Genomic DNA, 18360 nt, shown 5'->3' with positions numbered 1-18360 from the left:
CAGCATCTAGATTGCTTCCCAGTTTTTCACCTATCATAGCCAGTGTTGGAGTGAATACAAAAAATACCATTTTAAACTTCCTGTTACTGTTATTGCCAGTTTGGTAGTTGAAAAAAAAAATTTTGTTTGTTTCTAGTGAACGTTCTCTATGCTTGCTACCATAAACTTGTAAATTATAATCTGCACAGCACTTAGGTAGTTCTCTTCCAACTTGTATTGGTTTTTGTTTCCCACTCCTCTTTTCCTTTTTCTTATCTAGTATCATAGAATCATGAACTTTTACAGTTAAGGCCCTGATAGTTAAATGATTGGACCAGAGTCACACAAAACATTAGGTAACAGAACAGAGATTTAACCCAGCTTTACTCATTTTTCATTTTTCTTCCTTTCAGTAGATGTATATTACTAATATCCTTAAGTCTCCATGGGAAAAGCTTTTGCAGCTTTTCATTTTGGAGTAGTATTTCACTTGTGCTTTTGTGGCAGAGAACTTGTCACTTCCAAATAAGTCCAGAAGGTAGCCTCGGCTGAGTATGCCATCCACTAATAGCCAGTATAATGCTTGCTGTTCCAGGAGCCATGTTTGACCAGGACTGTGGGAAGGTCGTATTCATGCTGGAGGCTCTTGTGAGGAGATGAGTTGGTGAACAGAGAAGCCGGCATGAAGATGCTCCCAGGAGTGGGCGTGTTTGGGACCGGCAGCTCTGCCCGGGTTCTGGTCCCACTGCTGAGGGCAGAAGGGTTCACCGTGGAGGCCCTGTGGGGGAAGACTGAGGAGGAAGCAAAGCAGCTTGCCGAGGAGATGAACATCACCTTCTACACCAGCCGGACCGATGATGTCTTGCTGCATCAAGACGTGGATCTTGTGTGCATCAATATCCCCCCTCCACTCACCCGGCAAATATCTGTGAAGGCTCTAGGTACGGATAGTCAGACGATAGCAAGGGTAGGATGTATCTCCTTCTGGGTGGTGTCTTGTGTGTCACTGTTCTCCTCTTGGGCCTATGTGGTCCTTCTTGGGCTTTGGTCTGCAGGTAATGGTACTCTGGGACAACATTCACCCTTAGAGCCGTCCTGGGGAGGGCACACTGGGGGTGTTACAGCTGTGGAAAGAAATGCTCCAGGCTTACCTACCTCCCATAAGTAACTCCCTGAGCAAAAATTAAGCATATGCCAAGAGTTGTCTTGTCACAGGGACCAGAGATCATTACATTACATTACATTTCATGCAATGTAAAGTTGGCCTGTTTGAAGTCGGAGTTCAAAGACTTGGGCAATGGGAAATTGTGACTGATGTATTTGTTCTTCCATTTCCGTGGCACGTAGCACCTCAGAAAGGATGGAGAGGAGGGTGTAACGAGGCTGCCATTTCCCATGTTTTGTCAGTCCTTCACTAGATTGAGTGCACACCCTTCCTGCCACATTTTGCAATCTTGTGTTCCAGAAGTCAGGAAGGCCCTCAGACAGTGCTGGGCTTCCCTGACAGGATCCACAGGACAGCCAGCTCACATGTCTGCCCCCTTGGGAAGCACAAGGCAGTATAGGGCTTGCTGAGTTGTTCTCCTGCAATTCCTGTTGGGCATCTCTTCCCAGTCAACTCTGGGCAACCTTTTCTCTTTTTCTAATGTAAATCAGAATCTAATTTAGTAAGAAAACAAGCCAGTAAATAGTCATCCAGCATGTTTGTTGTTGTTGTTGTTTGGTGTTTGGTGTTTTTTTTGTTTTTTTTTGGGTTTTTTTTTTTTTTTACATTTTTTATTTACTTTTGGGACAGAGAGAGACAGAGCATGAATGGGGGAGGGGCAGAGAGAGAGGGAGACACAGAGTCGGAAACAGGCTCCAGGCTCCGAGCCATCAGCCCAGAGCCCGACGCGGGGCTCGAACTCACGGACCGCGAGATCGTGACCTGGCTGAAGTCGGACGCTTAACCGACTGCGCCACCCAGGCGCCCCTGGTGTTTGTTTTTTTAATGCCTTCTAGGTGCCAGGCACTGTCCTGATGTCATTCAGGACATTCAAAGCAGTGTTGGATCAGAGCCCTCCCTGCCTTCAGATTTCACAGTTCAGTTGGAGAGACTAGAGATAACACACATTACAAAGTAAATGAGACAATTCAGGTAGCATATAATTAATTGACAGAGAAATTATTTAATGAAGGTGATAGGAGCAAAATATTTCTCTGATGCAGTCAGAGATCTCTGGGCCCAGAAACTGGTATGCCACTAGGCTTGACCACTCCTCCTGGACACTACCATGATGGAGAGTCCAAGCCACTGCTACTTGTTTCCCTTGTTCTGAGGAGAAGAGGATGTTGGTCACCTCTTGCTTGCCTAATGCATTGGTAAGGATAAACGTTCATTGGAGTGAATAAGAACATGAGTGTCTGGTTGTTGATTTGGGGGCATGTACATTTTGGCCAAAAATTGTAGATGGTTTGTCTTTTCCAGAGAGCACTCTAAGGATGTGTGACACTGGAGCTATCCACTGGACACTAGATTCTTAGGAGGGCAAGTAATGGCTTTCAGATTGAGTTTAGAAGTAGGCCTATGCCAACACTTTAACAGAAGGCTGCTAGTTCAGGGGGATCAAGCTATTGTGGTCACTTGACTTCCTGCCATCCCTGTGACATGAATACAGGCTGGTGATGCCAGGTGTATCCAGAGGCAGAGTTCTAGAGGCTCTAAGTCTGCTTATATATTAGGGTTCTCACAGAGACCATTGCCAAGCTGTGTAGGAAGAAAGAGGAAATCCCAAGTTCTTTGGCTACAAGCCTGCTGTTTTCTGGTTCCTGGTATAGGAAAGCACCAGACTTTGGATCTTTTAATACAAATAGGAAGGACAGGAATGACCAGAGGCTTCTGGAATCTTATGTCCCAGCCCTCAGTGAAGCAGGGTCATCTGTCTTCTCACTGCATCTATGCTGTCAGGAGGAAGAGGGTGTGAATGAGTCCTTGGTCTGTTCTTATAGACACACAGTCCCAGGGTCAAGTTGGTGGGACTGGGAGAGCCATGTCAGCTGGACCTTCCTTGAGGCACTGCTCACTCAAACCCCAAAGGAGTCACTGAGCATATTGTGACCATGAAGTTCACTTCCTGTGAACAAAGAGGTGCTCTGGGACACTTTACTCCTGGGTAATCTGGAGAATATGAGCTGGAGAAAGGATTGCAGCTTGAAATTTGTTCCCCCTCCAAAAAATCTGAGCTAATAAGCACTCAGCATTCATGCTTTTCCCACTCCCTGGAGACAAAAATCAGTTCCCAGCTTCTCTGATCCCTCCTTTGGCTTCCTAGCAGGAATGCTAGATAACTTTAAAAAAAATTTTTTTTTTAATGTTTATTTATTTCTGAGGAGACAGAGACAGAATGTGAGGGGGTTAGGGGCAGAAAGAGAGGGAGACACAGAATCCGAAGCAGGCTCCAGGCTCCGAGCTGTTAGCACAGAGCCCGACACGGGGCTCGAATTCACGAGCTGTGAGATCATGACCTGCGCTGAAGTTGGACATAACCGGCTGAGCCACCCAGGTACCCCAGGAATGCTGGATAACTTAAATATGTCTTTCAAGATAACCCAGGTCCTCCTAAAGTTAAAGACCCTGTGTGGCTGGCCTTGCAGGAGCCTGTTTAACTTAAGATGGCCTTTAGCTTCCCTACTGATAATACTACTGAGTCTTAAGTTAAAAAGCATCCCCGTTGTTTGGGCTCAAAATGGGAGGTCTCTCCCCTTTCCCTGACCTCTCATGACATGGAACAGAAATTTCCTTATCCTGGTTTTACCGTCACCAAACTCCCAGGAGCCACAAAAGTCCTTTTCCCCCCTGCCCACCTCCTTTCTGCCCCATGCTGCAGTGTCCACCCCAATTCCTACAGTGAATAGTTACAGCAGGTAGTTTCTGGGTTGGCCAGAGCTACAGCCCTCAGATGAGGTGTTAGTGTCTGAGAATCTAATTTCCTCATTACTTTCCTGGTCAGCTCTATGTGTTCTGCACTCAGGTGGCCAAATTGTCACCCAGTATGGTGATTCTCCAGTCCCTAATCCTAAAATCTCACATGTGTAAGGAAGCATTAGAGATTCTCCGAGAGCAGATCGTGATAACAGTCAGGGGCTATTCTCCCTGAAGGGCCCCCTCCTGCGAGACCCCAGTGTAAGGACCTCTTCCCTTGGTTTGGCACCCATTACTTCTTTGGAGGTATTAACATAGGGAACCACCCCAAGCTCTCAGGAGTATCCCAGGTATTGTTGTCTTGTGACTGCTCATACCCTCATGAGCTTTCATTTTAAAACATCTTTAAAATATTGATCCTTTCTGCTTCCTAAAACAGAAGCTGCCCAGTTCTAGCTCTCTTCGGGGCTTTTTCTAAGGCTTTTTTTACTCTCTTAGTCCATCCCACCTATAGTATACTCGGAACAGGCATGAGAGCATAAGGGTTAATTTTACTTTCTTTCCCTTCCTACCAGAGCCAAACATTTTCTGGCCTTTTGACTACACCAAATTGTTGGATCAGTGTTTTTAGAGAACAATCTTTGGGAAATCTTAGAGCCCTTTCTGCAATTGCAACTGAGAGTACAGAGCCCATCCCCTAGAGTATAGATTAAATACTTTTGCCCAAAGCTGGTGATCTACTAAATGTATGAAGGTACACAAGCATGTCCTCTCTCCAGCCCATGTGTATTAGGCAGTGTTCTTCAGAGAAACAGAACCAATGAGGGTATATATAGAGAGAAAGGAATTTATTTTAAAGAATCCTCTCTTGATTGTAGAAGTTGACAAATTTGAAATCCACAGGGTAGGACAACAGGATAGAAATTCCAACAAGAGTTGATGTTGCAAACTTGAGTCTGAAGGCAGAATTCCTTCCTCTCCATGGAACCCCAGTCTTTTTTCTTGAGGCCTTCAACGGATTAGATAAAGTCCACCCACATTGTGGAGAATGATCTGATGTACTCAAAATATACTGGTTTAAATGCTAATCACATCTAGGGGCTCCCGGGTGGTTCATTTGGTTAAGCATCTGACTTCAGCTCAGTTCATGATCTCATGGTTCGTGAGTTTGAGTCCTGCATCGGGTGAGCTTGAGCCCTGCTTTGGGTGAACACAAGCCCTGCTTCTCTCTCTCTCCCTCCCTCTCCCCCTTGTGGGTTTTTCTCCCTCTCCTTCTTTCTCCACCTTCACTCACCTGTGCCATCTCTCTCTCTCAATTAAAAAAAAATAAAATAGGGGCACCTGCGTGGCTCAGTTAGTTGAGCATCTGGCTTTCGCTCAGGTCATGATCTCACAATTCATAAATTGGAGCCCCGCGTCGGGCTCTGTGCTGATGGCTCCAAACCTGGAGCCTGCTTTGGATTCTGTGTCTCCCTCTCGCTCTCTGCCTCTCTCTCTCTCTTTCTCTCAAAAAATAAACATTAAAGAAGTTTTTAAATAAATGCTATTCACATCTAAAAAATACCTTCATAGCAATGTCCAGACTGGTATTTGATGGACACCACAGCCTTGCTGGGTTGGCACATAAAATTACAGATTTTTAAAAAAATTTTTAATGTTTATTTATTTTTGAGAGAGAGACAGAGCGTGAGTGGGGGAGGGGCAGAGAGAGAGGGAGACACAGAATCTGAAGCGGGCTCCAGGCTCCAAGCTGTCAGTACAGAGCCTGACACGGGACTCAAACTCACCAGCTGTGAGATCATGACCTGAGCAGAAGTTGGTCGCTCAACCGACTGAGCCATCCAGGCACCCCATAAAATTACATATTATACCTCCTCTCTTTACTTGCCATTCCTGGTTTGCACCTTCTACCTCTACTCCTTTCATTTTCCCTTAAGAATTTACTCTTCATTCTGCAGTCTATAGCTTGTTCTCCAGTCCCAGTCACCAGGTACCATTTTTATCCAAGCTGTTGCCTTTCCTCTTGTCCCAGGCCACCATCTGATACAGGAGGCTTTTCCGAGTTCATTTGCCTTCAAGAAAATATTTTTTCCTTCATTGTAAATCCCTTGGAACTTTGAGACTTCTTGGTGTGTTTTATTCTCAGGTATTGGGAAGAATGTGGTTTGTGAGAAGGCAGCAACTTCGGTGGATGCATTCCGGATGGTGACAGCCTCACGTTACTACCCACAGCTGATGAGTCTGGTGGGGAATGTGCTGCGCTTTCTGCCTGCCTTTGTGCGCATGAAGCAGCTGATCGCGGAGCACTACGTGGGCGCGGTAATGATCTGCGATGCGCGCATCTACTCAGGCAGCCTGCTCAGCCCCAACTATGGCTGGATCTGCGACGAGCTTATGGGTGGTGGGGGCCTGCACACCATGGGCACCTACATCGTGGACCTGCTGACCCACCTGACTGGCCGGAGAGCTGAGAAGGTGCATGGGCTGCTCAAGACCTTTGTGAGGCAGAATGCAGCCATCCGTGGCATCCGACATGTCACCAGTGATGACTTCTGCTTCTTCCAGATGCTCATGGGTGGAGGCGTGTGCAGCACGGTAACACTTAACTTCAACATGCCAGGTGCCTTTGTGCACGAGGTCATGGTGGTGGGCTCTGCAGGACGCCTTGTTGCCAGAGGAGCTGACCTCTATGGGCAAAAGAACTCTGCCACACAGGAGGAGCTGCTCCTGAGGGACTCACTGGCTGTGGGTGCAGGGCTGCCCGAGCAGGGGCCCCAGGATGTTCCACTGCTCTACCTGAAGGGCATGGTCTACATGGTGCAGGCCCTGCGCCAGTCCTTCCAGGGGCAGGGGGACCGCCGCACGTGGGACCACATCCCTGTTTCCATGGCCGCCTCGTTCGAGGATGGGCTGTACATGCAGAGTGTGGTGGATGCCATCAAAAGGTCGAGCAGATCCGGGGAGTGGGAGTCCGTGGAGGTGATGACGGAAGAACCTGACGCCAACCAGAACCTATGCGAAGCTCTCCAACGGAATAACCTGTGAGCCTGCACATGGGCTCCCTGCCATGGGGCAGAAGGGATAGGGAGGGACCAGAAGGATGAGACAGGAGGTCTTGGCCATTGCACACATAGTGTATTTCATTTCATGAGTCAACTTGGGCAGGGTCCAGGTGAAGCCCAAGGTGGCCTTGGGAAAACACCCCCTCCAATGCTCAGACCTGGAGGGTGGTGGTATAGCTGAGGGCTAGCAGCTCCCACAGTGTAGCCAAGTAGAGCTGCCCCCAGGTCTCTGCATAGTCATGCTGGTGAACAGAGCCAGCAAAAGCTTGACTTGGAGGCTGCTTCAGCCTATTTGTGGCCCTAACTAGGTGAGAAAGCACAGCAAGGACCCAGCTTGGCTGATTCCTCAGGCCTGAGGGAAAACGACAAGAAGCCTTGTTTTCATGCCCTTCCTGGGCTAGAGCATCTCAGGAATGGTGAGGGCAGCAAGCTATCCCTCAGGGATCCGTACCTGCCCTCCTTCCCATATGCCCAGGCCTTTCCAGCCTCCAGGCTGCCCCTTCCCTGGCAGGGAGGAATGGGTTCTTCATTGGGTGAGCTCTCAGGGGCTATTGACCTGGGGCAAAGGGTCCCTGATTTGGTGGAGAGGAGACAGGGAGAGTTCTGGAATATCTGATAAATATTAATAAATCAGAAAGTCTGACACTATGGCAATTGGTTGTTGGTTGTTTGGTAAGTTCGGTTTCTTTAATAATGAGAGGCTTGTTTATTGTAGTTTGTTTATATTTTTCTCTCTCCTTGTGGCCACAGCAGATCTGGCCTGCCCTGGATCCATCATGGTCTGGTGGGCATATTCCCTTGTGACAGAATCCCAGGAGTCCTCCAAGGAAAAGTCTTTTCTCAGGGAACAAGACTCAAGACTTCCTTAACCTCAAGACTTCCCTGACCTGGTAGGCAGGTGAGGGAGATAGGGAGAGTTTAAGGCCTTCCTGGGCTGGAGGTCAGGAAGAGTTCTGTTCCTACAACCATGGATTTGGCTCCGGGAAACCCTGGGAGAGGGGAGGTAAGAAGTGGTCCCGGGGAGCCTGGATGCACTGCCCTTGGAGTAGGTACAGCCTAACGCTGCCTGACCTAGATAGCCAGTCACCAACCATGCTTTTTATTAACTATTCTACACTGGGACTGCCTTTTAACAAAGTCAGTCAGAGCTGAGGTGGGTCGGGGGATCGGGGAAGTGGACACACACACCCCCTTCGTTTCCTCTGCCAGCCTGCCAGGATTAAGCCTAGACTGAACTCTTCCCTTCTCTAAACTTCACTCTCTCTGCCTTGCCCTGGGCTCCTTGCCAGAGAGAGAAAGGCTCAGGGAAATCTCCCTCTTCTTCTTGGCACCCTTTCTAGAAGTCACTAGGCCTATTTTCCTGTGTGTGGTCCTGATTTAAAACTTTGTCCTTGTGAGCTAAAATAACAGTGACTAGTGCTGGGGAGTGTGCTTACTGAATGCTCCTCGCCCGGAGACACTTCACACATATTTCATTTGATATCCAAACCACTCTGTGAGGCCCTACTATTAATATTCTCATTATTCAGATCATGAAACTGAGGCAGAGAGGGGCAAAGTTACTTGCCTCCTATAAGTTAAAAGTGATGGAGCCAAGGAGGAGCATGGTCAGGGTCATCTGACTACAGAGACTGACCCTGACCTACTCTTTCCCCAGCACTTAAAGATCTCAGAGACTGAGTGCCCAGACATTGCCCCTCCCCGCTCAGGTCCTGCCCTCCAGGTTACTGCCTTCTCTGTGGAGCAGAAATCTGTCTGCCCTCAACTAGGAGAAGGAAGGACTACAGAGAGCCCTGCGAGGCAGGATGCTGGTAGAGTTCAGAGAGGCTGTTCCCTTCCTCCTGACTCCAGGTCAGTCCCTCTGAGTGTTACTAGGAAGATGGGATCCCTCCTAAATTGGGGGATTTACTAAGAAAGCTCATGCACCTTTCCCAGTTGTACCTGACTCAGGTTTACTGCCCCACAGTGGCACTTCTTAGGTTTTATAGGGCTCTACAACAAACCCCTTGTTGACAAAGACAGGTTCCCAGAAGTCCTAGGGCAGAGTGCAGTGGGCTTGGTGCACAGCTACTTTTGTGAGGGCCCTGGAGTCCTCTGTTGGTACTCACTAGAGCCTAGGTCCATGGCCATCCTTCAGACATCTTTACCATTATAAATTTCTTGGGTTGGTCCTGGGGAGGAGATGTACCTTAAAATGGCCCAGGTGCCTGTGGCCTAGGAAGTCAGCAGGGTTCTGGCCCTCAGGATGGACTGTGCCTACACATGGATTCAGGCTTGTCCTGCACCGCCCCCTCCTGGAGGAAAGCAGCATCACCTCCCAGGTCCTGTTTCCTAAATTTCAGGATCTTTTTGGAGTCAGAGTGAATGAAGTTTTTCTAGGCTTCTGAAAATGGTTTGTTTTTCCTCTCTCTGACAACAACCAGAAAATAACTTACTTTTTTTTTTTTTTTTTTGCTTTTATTTGCATTTATTTTATGCAGAATTTACTCCCAGGCCATAAGTTTTGTTTCTTCAGTTTCTTCTGGCGTACCTTTTTTTTTCTGTGCAACTTCCTCTTCTGGTTTAGGAACAATCTGTTTTTTGTTTTTGTTTTTCAGTAAGGATCATCTCAGTGTGGCAGGGAGAGCTCATGTATGGATTAATCTGACCACGAGCCCTGTAAGTTCTATGCCACATCTTGGGGGCTTTGTTCACCTGGATGTGCTCAATGACCAGAGAATCTACATCTAAACCCTTAAGTTCAGCATTACTCTCTGCATTTTTAAGCATGTGCAATAAAAATTCAGCACTTTTTTTGGCCACCAACCCTGTGTCCAGCCCCACTGTTTGGCCTGGGTACAGCTACCAACTCCACCATTGTAGCGACGGAATGGCACACACTGCTTCTGCAAAGTGACATCTTTCAGATACTTGGTGGCTTTTCGGATATATATACCCTTGATTACCTGGGAAGTTTCACATGTGTTCTTAAAGTGAACACAAAGATTTGAACCTTTTGTTGGCATGATTTTGTCGGGTTTTCCAGGTCAAGTGAATAGCGAACCATTTTCAGAGATCACCTCAGGCTGCTTACAGGAAGAGCCAGAAAAGAACTTTCAAAATACTTTTTGCTTATTTCTCAACCCCCCAACCAAATGTAGGCCTCATACTCACTCAATCAGCAGTCTCCTCACCTCCCTGTCCCCAGTCTCCCTTCCTCATTCTACCCTTCTCACTGCTGCCCACATGACCTCTCCAAAATATCAGGCCAAGATCCCTCCTTGCCTGCACCCCTTCTCATCACTCCCAGACTTGCCTAACCTGGTCTCCTGATGTCCATGCCTCTGCTTCAGCCATGCTAAATGGCCCTCCTGAGTGAGGCTGACTTCTATACTAGCAAGGCTTTGTGTCTGGTGTATTCCCTGCTTGGAAGGCCACCTAACTCTCCTTCAAGAGTCAGCTGAAGGGCTGCCTCTTCATTGCTTCCCTAGGCAAAACAGCAGTCCCAACGCCCACACCCACCTCAAGGTCCCACAGCCTTGGTCCTCTGCTCTTCTGTGGTACCTGTCTCCTTGCACCCTACTCAGCATTTCCCCCTTAGATTGAGCTTCTAGGAACAATAGTAGTTACTTGTTCCTTTCTGTGGCTATTGTCACCCACCCTGCTTTAGGAAAACCTATCAGGTAATAGACCTGCAAATATAGATCAGTTCTTTGCTGGTTACTGAGTATTTCCTGTGCCACCTGTTGGAAGAGAGGAACAGAGTTTCCTTGTCAGTGCTGGCCTGGGTCAGGCCTTAGCCAGAGTTTTCAGGTCCACAAATCTACAGGGTTCAGGAAAGGGTGCTGCCTCCCTGGTGCCCAGGGTGTGATTTCGTGCAAGGCCACTTCTCTCCAGGTCTCTCCTCCCTCAGCCATAAAGTGAGGCAGTCAACTCAGTTATGTGAAGAGTCCTTTACCTCTGAGAAATTCCAAAGAATCCATGCTCATCCCTATGGACAAGATTTGGTCTGCATGGTCCCTGTGGACAGTATCTTCTGGGGTGGTCCAGTCACTAACCAGGGAAACGTATGGGCAAAAATGTCCTGACCCCATGACTTACCCTGTAGTCTTGCCACCAGGCCAGTGAGCTTCCAAGTGATTCCTAAACATAGAAGCAGCCTGGGATGATGTGCATTTTCTTCCTACTTCTATCTGGGCTTGCCCACCCTATCCCTTCCAATGACCTTGCCAAACCAGTATTCGAGGGGCCCTGCACATGGTTCTGGACTTTGGATGGCCTCAGCCTTTCAGATCCTGACCTGCCCTCTGCAACTTCCTCAGCTCCCCACCTCGGTCTCCTTATCTTTGTGTCTTTTATGGGGGCTCTCCACTAGATGGGTGCAATGCAATGATGTATGCCCTTGGGGAGTTCACAACCTAGTTCCAAGAACAGGTCTAACCCACAACGGCAGTAACATGTAAATGCTATGACATAGGGCAACATTGGGTGCTGCCTGGCTCAGCACGAAGTAAAGTGCCCGAGTCTTCAAGGTAAGAGTGCACTAGTCAGGTGGAGGGGTAAAGGAATGAAGGCACTTTAGGCAGAAGAAGGCCCATGTGCAGAGTGAAAGAAAGTTGTGGCTGGTCAGGGACTTATAGAAGCCACTGAAAAGTTATGTTTTGTGGTTTTTTTTAAGTTTATATATTTTGAGAGAGAGAGCAGGGGAGGGGCAAAGAGAGAGGTAGAATTCCCAGCAGGCTCCGCACTATCAGCATGGAGCCTGATGTGGGGCTCGAACTCCCAAACTGCCAGATCAACCACGAGATCATAACCTGAGCTGAAATCAAGAGTCAGATGCTTAACTGACTGAGTCACCCAGGCGCCCCGCCACTGGAAAGTTTTTAAGGCATTTGGAGCAAGAGGAGCAACATGCCAGGGAGAAGCAACACCATCAGGTTCAGGTGTGTGTGTACCAGGATCAGTGGGGTGGATTGGTTGGGGAAGGAACCACAGGCAGAGAAACTAGTGAGCTCTCACCTGGGAATACCAGTGTCCCAAGGCAAAAGTGCTGACTATGAGATACGAAAGGTTCTCAATCTAGAGGGCACATTCACCAGCCTTGATGCCTGATTAGCTTGTAGGAGTCAATGAGCAAAGAACAGGATGGGGTCTGGGGTGACACCCAGGATTTTGGCTTGAACAATTGTGTAGATGAGACACAGGAGGGAAAGCAGATTGGAGGGAGGAGAGGTTACTCATTTAATTTTAAATTCTTTATGTTTAAGGTATCTGAGGTACGTTCGGGAGGATGAGGAGGTGGCACGATATGAGGGTTTCCAAAGTGGCCAAACTGGATAATTTCAGTTATCCGGTGGCTTGGCTGCAGGGCTCCAGGAGAACATTCACATCCACCACCACCCCCTGGCTGCTAGGAAAAAGTCACAGATGCCTCTGTTGGCAGGGCCACTCTGGGGGCAAAGTCTGGTCCAGCTTTAGTCCCCAGTATGTGGAAAACATTCCAAAGACACCACTCTTGGGGCAGGCAAGTGAACTCTGACACCTTGGTGGGAGATCCCAAGTATTGATCCCCTGAGGTCAGACCAAATGCAGGCCCCTTCCCTGGAAGACAGGGAGCAAAGCCAAGCACCCGCTTCCTGTGACCTGACAGTCCCTTTCCTTTTTCTGCCTCGTTTCTCCCTTATCACCTCCCTCTGCATCCCCACTGTTACCCTATCTGACCTTCAGGTTCATGTGAAGAGCCTTTAAATGCACAGAACTAGGCCCCACCCCTGCAGATTCTGATTCAGTTATGTCTGGGATAGTGCCCAAGAACCTGTATGGTTGTCAAGTTCTTGGATGATCCAGGTGACCAATCAGGCTTCACACCCTGCACCCACCTTCCCAGCCTCTCTTCAGCCATTTATTTTGGGAAATCATGAAGTCTGAGAAAAGGAAAAATGTTTATTTTCAGTAAGTCCAAGGCCCCAAGTAGGGAGAAGGGCCAAATTTTCCCCTCCTCCTGAGGCCTAGGCTGCTGCTCTGGTTTGGGCTTGGGAGAAGGGGAGACTCCAGTGGAGGCGGGAAAGTCACTTGTACTGAGGAGAGAGTGGAGGTACAAGTGGGGCGGCACAAACACTCAGCATCTTATCGATGTCCACCTGGGTTGACTTATCCACCTCAGCCTTGAGGCGGCCACTGATCCCCAACTTGGGCAAACACCCTGGCTCTTCTCCAACCTCCTCTCCCAGGGGAGCCAGTGCATGGGTGGGGGACACGAATGTACTGGGGCAGGGCAGAGTGAGGCCTGACCCCAGCTCACCTGTCACAGGCAGCAAAGCCTGCAGTTGCTCCACACCTGCCTCCTCGGGGACCAGGGCCAACTCCAACTCAGGCTCCACGTCCACCTCAGCCTCCCTGTCCCCCTCCCCTGCCTGATTCAGCTCAGGATTGCAATAGTTGATGTACTGGTACAGGGGCCGCAGGCGCTGGGCCTTTCCTGCAAACGGGCAGGGCAGGGCAGGGGCTGGAGCACCAAGCTGTGCCATGACAGGGGTCCATCAGGCAGGAGAAAAAGGGAGGGCCCAGGGGCTGCCACTCACGCTCCAGCCCCAAGGTCTCTGGAGGTGCAGACACTGTGCTGGCCACAGCTGGGAGCACTGGAGCTCCCAGACTCTTGCGCTTCTTGGCTTTTTTGTGCTGTTTGGCAGATGGTGAGGGCTCAGTCTGGCTACCCTCTGGCTCCTCCCTCTGCGGTGGCAGCCCCTGTGGCATCTCAGCTTCAGCTTTGGGATGGACTTGGTGGCTAGGTCCTGGGAGGCTGGGGGACAGGAGGCCTAAGGAGCCAGCCTCCAGCTTTGGCCCCTGTGCCCTGACCATAGGGAATAACCCTGCCTATCCACCACCCCGGGCCCAGATTCTTGTCCCTTTCCTGGTCAGCGAGGCTCTGGGCTGGACAGGGAACTAAAGCTCATGTGAGCTTAGTACCCTACATAGGCCTGAGACCCCTCCTCTGGATGCTCCCTATGCCAGGGTTCCTCAGGGACAGAAGGAGTGAGGAGTGATGGTGGTGGCAGGAGATAAGGATGCACTATGTAAGAGTGCAGGATTTAGGGATCCTGCTGGAGTGTGAGCCTACCCTCCCCACCAGCCCTATAGCTCCTTCCCTCTGAAAGCCCCCTCACTTGACTGGCTTCCTCTTCGGACCAGGACTGGGCCTCACAATGGAGGCCATAGGCCTGGGAGGGCCTCTCTCCTCTAGTGACTCCACCTCTGGCTTGAGCCTCTCTTCCTTCAGCTTGAGTCGTTCCTCCTGGAGCTCTGGCTCTGAGACTTGGACTGTTGGGCACTTGTCTTCACCCAGGGTCTGGCAAGCTTCATAGTGTGGTACCAGGCACTGGTCTGCCATCACTGGACACTAAGGGTGACACATAGGTAACTGGTCACCAGGCAAAGGACACAGGGATCAGTAATTAGACACCCGAGGAGGAGCTTGTCCTGGCATTTAGGGGGGCCTCGCACAGAGTTTGGCCTCCCAGAGCGCCGCGGACAGTCGCTTGGAGACCACAGCCTGACGGTCACCTCGGAGGTCTAAGCGTGGCCGCCAGGCGACTCTACGAGCATTGCCTGCCCCGCGGCCGTCCTCTCCTGGGACCCTGGCCGCCTCTCGACCCCTGCTGAAGCTACGGCTGCGCAGGGTCAGTACCTCCTCGACGGTTGCTTTCGGGGAGCGGAGCGAGGGGCCGGACCTGTGGACCTGGCGCTGACCCCAGAGACCGGCCGGTCGGCGAGGGCAGACGGGTGGAAAGGGTGCCTGACCGTGGCTCTGTGCCCCACTCCCCAAAGCTGGAACTACAAGCCCCAGAAGGCTTTGCGCCAGGGGGCCTTGGCCCCTGACCTCAGGGACGGAAATTATTGTTGCCCGGCAACAGCAAGCCCGTCGGGTCGCAGCAGTCGGTGGCAAAAACTGCTCCGGTGAGCCCCTTGTCAGAGTGTTGCGGGGAAGGGGTCGCGAACGAAGCAGGGAAGTGGGTTAGGAGGGGAGGCGGCGAGCGCTTTGCGGGGTGAGACGGCGGGGCAGGGGCAGGGAATGGAGGGGCACCGTTAGGGTCAGGGTCTGGGTCCAGAATCCGGGAGGAGGCACGAGGCTGGGAAAGGGGCCAGGGGCCGGAAATGTGCAGCCCAGCAGGCCTCGGTACACCGTTGCAGGGTGACGAAGGCGGCATGTGCGAGGGCCCGTCCCGTATCTCGGGGCCAATCCCCCCAGACCCTACGCTCTTCCCTGACTACTACCGGCGGCCGGCCTCGGGTGAGTTAGGGGGTGGCACGGCTGGGTGAGGCCCGAGTGAGGGTCTGGCTCTGATCCACCACTGAGCCCCGCGCTTGGCCCCATCTGGCTTCTCAGCCCAAGGACGCCTTGAGGGAAACGCGCTGAAGCTGGACCTGGTCACTTCGGACCTCGATTTGGACGCCACCCCTCCGCGCGGCCCCCGCATAGGTCCTGGAGCCAGACAGATCCTGGACCGTGGCAGGCATGGCGTCGGAGGAGTGCTGCTGCAATTTGGGGGCATCTCCCTAAGCCCAGGGGCCTCTTCCAAGAGTAAGTTCGGATACAAGGGGCAATGAAGCTAGTACGATGAGGTCAAACGCTGAGATCAAAAGCGTTGCTTCTCCTTGCTAGATTCTGGGCTCAGGGTTTGCCTCTCTGAGTGTCAGTTTCCCCAACTATGAAAGGAGGGGGAAATGCGCTACTTCCTCAAAGAAGAGGACTGAATGCAGTAGTCCCTGGGAAACCCAAGCTCAGCTTAATGAATTCATGCATCAGCAAAACGTGGTCTGTTGAGTGCCTACTGTGTGCCCTCTTTATAGGTGCTAGAAAAACAGTAAACAAGTAAAGAGATGTCTATGATAGACGAAATGATTAATGGTCTACTTCACAATAAAAATGTAGAAAATAATCAGGGACAGAAGAAGGTAATGACTATGTCAGGAAGGGAACAAAGTGATGAGGCAGAGTATGTGTATACTGTTTTAGATGGAGAGGTCATGGAGATCTTTCTGTAGGAGGCAAGGTGTGGGCCTTTGTGTGAACTGATGGGAGTTGGATCTCATGGGCTGTATGTAGGGCAGAGTCTGGCAACATCTTTTTCCCAGGGAAGGACCCTAAAGACTATGAGAAGGAGAACCTGAAGCGGATCAGAGAGATCCAGAAGCGCTTCCGTGAGCAGGAGCGCAGCCGGGAGCAGGGCCAGCCCAGGCCCCTGAAGGCTCTGTGGCGTTCACCCAAATATGACAAAGTGGAGTCCCGGGTCAAGGCCCAGCTGCAGGTACCTGCCTTGGAGAGCCAGAAGCATTGTTCATCTTGTTGACCAACAAGCAGTTATACTCTGATCTGAGTTATGGAGATGAAAATCACAGGGGACTAGGGAAACAGGGGCTAAGAGATAGCCGGCCTGCTGCAGAGTCGGGCTGGGGGCTTCCTCAGGAGTGGTGATGGCTTGGGTCATCCTGAGGGGCAAATAGGTATTAGGCAAGGGGAGAATTGAAGAGAACCATTCTAGTGAGATGGAACCTCACAGATAGAAGTCCTAAGACCAGAGGGAGTATGCGCAGTGGGATGTTATGTTCAGATCAATGTGAAGGGAGAAGAGCATGCGGTTAGGCTAAGAAGTCAGCTGGACCCACCTCATTTAAAAAAAAATTTTTTTTTTCAACCTTTATTTCTAAGGGCAGTGAGAAGGGCAAGTGCAGGGGTATGGTGGTGGGATTGTCTTGGGTAGATAGTACCATTTCTCTGTCCAGGGTTCTCAGAAGGAGGAGCAGAATTGAGAAAAGAGACAATAAGGTCATATGTGAATTTGTTGAAGCTGAAGCATTTGTGGGATTCCCAGGGGGTAGGAGTGTGTCCAGGAAGCAGATGGAGAGTCAGGTCTGGATCTGAGGAGTGAGACCCAGGAGTTATTGAGCATTGGGCTGAGGACAGTGATACCAGGGAAGTGACCCTGGATTTAATGGCTTGGAAGCCAGCTGTGAGTGACCTTGGTGGGGACAGAGCCAGGAGGCTTGGCAGGGAAAGACAAAAAGAGAATGGTAGTCAAAAGCCAGGACTGAGGTAGAAGGAGGAATGGTTTGTTGTTTTCTTAAAGATGTGAGAGACACACATATTTAAATGCTCATGGATAGAAGTGCTTCTTCAAGAGGGAGGAGGCCCATAGGGCTAGATACAGAGAAATATCCTCACAGGCAGAAGGAACAGAAGCTCAGCTGTACGGCCAGCTTAAGACTCTGACCTCAGCCTGGCTGATTCCTCTGCTATGCCCTACCCTCCAGGAGCCCAGCCCAGCCTCTGGAACAGAGCCCACCCACTTCCTTCGGGCACACTCCCGCTGTGGCCCTGGGATCCCACCACCCCGTGCCCCCAGTCCTCAGCTAAACCCACCAGGCCCCAATGCTAAGGTGAGAGGATGTGTGGGGGTCGGGAGGTGGGGCAGGGATCTTGGGTTCAGGAGCACAACACAGTACTGTCTGCCCCATCATGCTTGCCATGTCCTGCAGGGGCCAGGCCTGGATGTGGACTTCATTAGCCACAATGCCCGCACTGCCAAGAGGGCCCCCCGGCGGCATTCCCGCTCCCTGCAGGTCCTGGCACAAGTGCTGGAGCAGCAACGGCAAGCCCAAGAGCACTACAACACCACGCAGAAGGGCCACGTACCCCATTAGTAGGTCCCACTGCCCAACACCCAGGGTGAGGGGTTCCTGTGGAGGGTGGGAGAAAACCTATGCCCTGGGACCATCAACTCTGAGCCTGTGCATCCACAGCTTGTTGCAACGCAGGGATCTGTGGCGGCGGGAGGCTGAGGCCCGCCAGCATAGCCAGCCGGACCCTGCCATGCCCCCTGGTCACACTTGCATGCCTGAGAACCAGCGGCTGGAGACACTGAGCAATCTGCTCCAGAGTGAGTCCATAGGCAAGAGGTAGGGGGGTGTAGATGAGGAACCCACTGGGGACCACACACCCCTGCCCAACACTCACTCTTCCTGGATCCCTCATAGGCCAGAGCCAGTTGCTACGTGAGCTGGTGCTGCTGCCTGCTGGGGCAGACTCACTGAGGGCCCAGGGCCACCATGCTGAGCTGGACCAGAAGCTGGTGCAGGTAGAAGAGGCCATCAAGATCTTTTCCCGCCCCAAGGTCTTTGTGAAGATGGATGTCTGAGCCCTTTTGTGGGGGCGCTTACGGGGGTCCTCAGTGAAGATTGCCACACAGTTGCAGAGGGCAGGATCAAGCCCCATCATAGAATGGGGGTCCAAAGACAGGAGCAGTGGTGTGGGCAGTATCCCCAGAGCACTCTTCCCAGCCACCGGTGGCTGTAGAAGGGCCAGCCCAGCCTCTTAATCCCTTTGTCAAAATTAAACCTTTTGTACACAATGGGGTTTGTTTCCATAAGAGCTTTTCTTACCCT

At 51.0% G+C, this 18360-nt stretch overlaps 3 protein-coding genes across 10 annotated transcripts in view; 2 read left to right on the top strand and 1 right to left on the bottom strand.

The window, feature by feature from the left end:
* GFOD2 (Gfo/Idh/MocA-like oxidoreductase domain containing 2) overlaps nucleotides 1-9747 on the top strand; it is a 37599-nt gene extending 27852 nt beyond the window's left edge. Inside the window, exons 2-5 of one of the 6 annotated variants that reach the window (XM_058706492.1) lie at nucleotides 575-920; nucleotides 6027-6921; nucleotides 7693-7840; nucleotides 9540-9747. In XM_058706492.1, coding sequence (XP_058562475.1) covers nucleotides 662-920; nucleotides 6027-6921; nucleotides 7693-7828 — 1290 coding nt within the window. In that variant the 5' untranslated portion in view covers nucleotides 575-661 and the 3' untranslated portion in view covers nucleotides 7829-7840; nucleotides 9540-9747. Of the gene's footprint in view, nucleotides 1-574; nucleotides 921-6026; nucleotides 7597-7692; nucleotides 7841-9539 lie in introns of those variants that run through there. The other 5 variants (XM_058706491.1, XM_058706490.1, XM_058706489.1 and 2 more) reach the window with 5 other exon arrangements.
* A 3097-nt stretch (nucleotides 9748-12844) lies between these two features.
* On the bottom strand, nucleotides 12845-14876 carry C17H16orf86 (chromosome 17 C16orf86 homolog). The gene is made up of 5 exons (XM_058706505.1): nucleotides 14606-14876; nucleotides 14085-14317; nucleotides 13503-13720; nucleotides 13223-13426; nucleotides 12845-12998 (listed from the first exon to the last, which is right to left on the bottom strand). The coding sequence occupies exons 2-5, from the start codon at nucleotides 14306-14308 to the stop codon at nucleotides 12871-12873; spliced, it is 774 nt and encodes a 257-aa protein (XP_058562488.1). The 5' UTR covers nucleotides 14309-14317; nucleotides 14606-14876; the 3' UTR covers nucleotides 12845-12870.
* Nucleotides 14806-18326, top strand: ENKD1 (enkurin domain containing 1). Of its 3 annotated transcripts, none has more exons than XM_058706497.1 (8): nucleotides 14806-14874; nucleotides 15109-15208; nucleotides 15305-15499; nucleotides 16054-16226; nucleotides 17230-17355; nucleotides 17455-17618; nucleotides 17719-17855; nucleotides 17953-18326. In XM_058706497.1, exons 2-8 carry the CDS (start codon nucleotides 15124-15126, stop codon nucleotides 18111-18113), a joined length of 1041 nt encoding a protein of 346 aa, XP_058562480.1. In that variant the 5' UTR covers nucleotides 14806-14874; nucleotides 15109-15123; the 3' UTR covers nucleotides 18114-18326. The 3 variants fall into 3 exon arrangements, with proteins under 3 accessions (XP_058562480.1, XP_058562481.1, XP_058562479.1); XM_058706498.1 differs by lacking the exon at nucleotides 14806-14874 and adding an exon at nucleotides 14879-14963; XM_058706496.1 differs by lacking the exon at nucleotides 14806-14874 and having other exon boundaries at nucleotides 15055-15208.
* Nucleotides 18327-18360: the final 34 nt, after the last annotated feature.

This window comes from Neofelis nebulosa, chromosome 17, assembly GCF_028018385.1.
Source record: "Neofelis nebulosa isolate mNeoNeb1 chromosome 17, mNeoNeb1.pri, whole genome shotgun sequence".
Taxonomy (NCBI): domain Eukaryota; kingdom Metazoa; phylum Chordata; class Mammalia; order Carnivora; family Felidae; genus Neofelis; species Neofelis nebulosa.
This window is presented reverse-complemented; position numbering and strand designations above follow the sequence as displayed.

What these genes read in the sequence shown, in the direction of transcription:
- C17H16orf86 (XM_058706505.1), bottom strand. Translation starts at nt 14,308, where the DNA reads ATGGCAGACCAGTGCCTGGTACCACACTATGAAGCTTGCCAGACCCTG. An exon ending in CCGAAGAGGAAGCCAGTCAA is followed by an intron (nt 13,721 to 14,084) that starts GTGAGGGGGCTT and finishes CCTGTCCCCCAG; the next exon opens with CCTCCCAGGACCTAGCCACC. An exon ending in GGCTTTGCTGCCTGTGACAG is followed by an intron (nt 12,999 to 13,222) that starts GTGAGCTGGGGT and finishes CTCTCTCCTCAG; the next exon opens with TACAAGTGACTTTCCCGCCT.
- ENKD1 (XM_058706496.1), top strand. Translation starts at nt 15,073, where the DNA reads ATGTGCAGCCCAGCAGGCCTCGGTACACCGTTGCAGGGTGACGAAGGC. An exon ending in CTACCGGCGGCCGGCCTCGG is followed by an intron (nt 15,209 to 15,304) that starts GTGAGTTAGGGG and finishes CTGGCTTCTCAG; the next exon opens with CCCAAGGACGCCTTGAGGGA. An exon ending in CACCAGGCCCCAATGCTAAG is followed by an intron (nt 17,356 to 17,454) that starts GTGAGAGGATGT and finishes CATGTCCTGCAG; the next exon opens with GGGCCAGGCCTGGATGTGGA.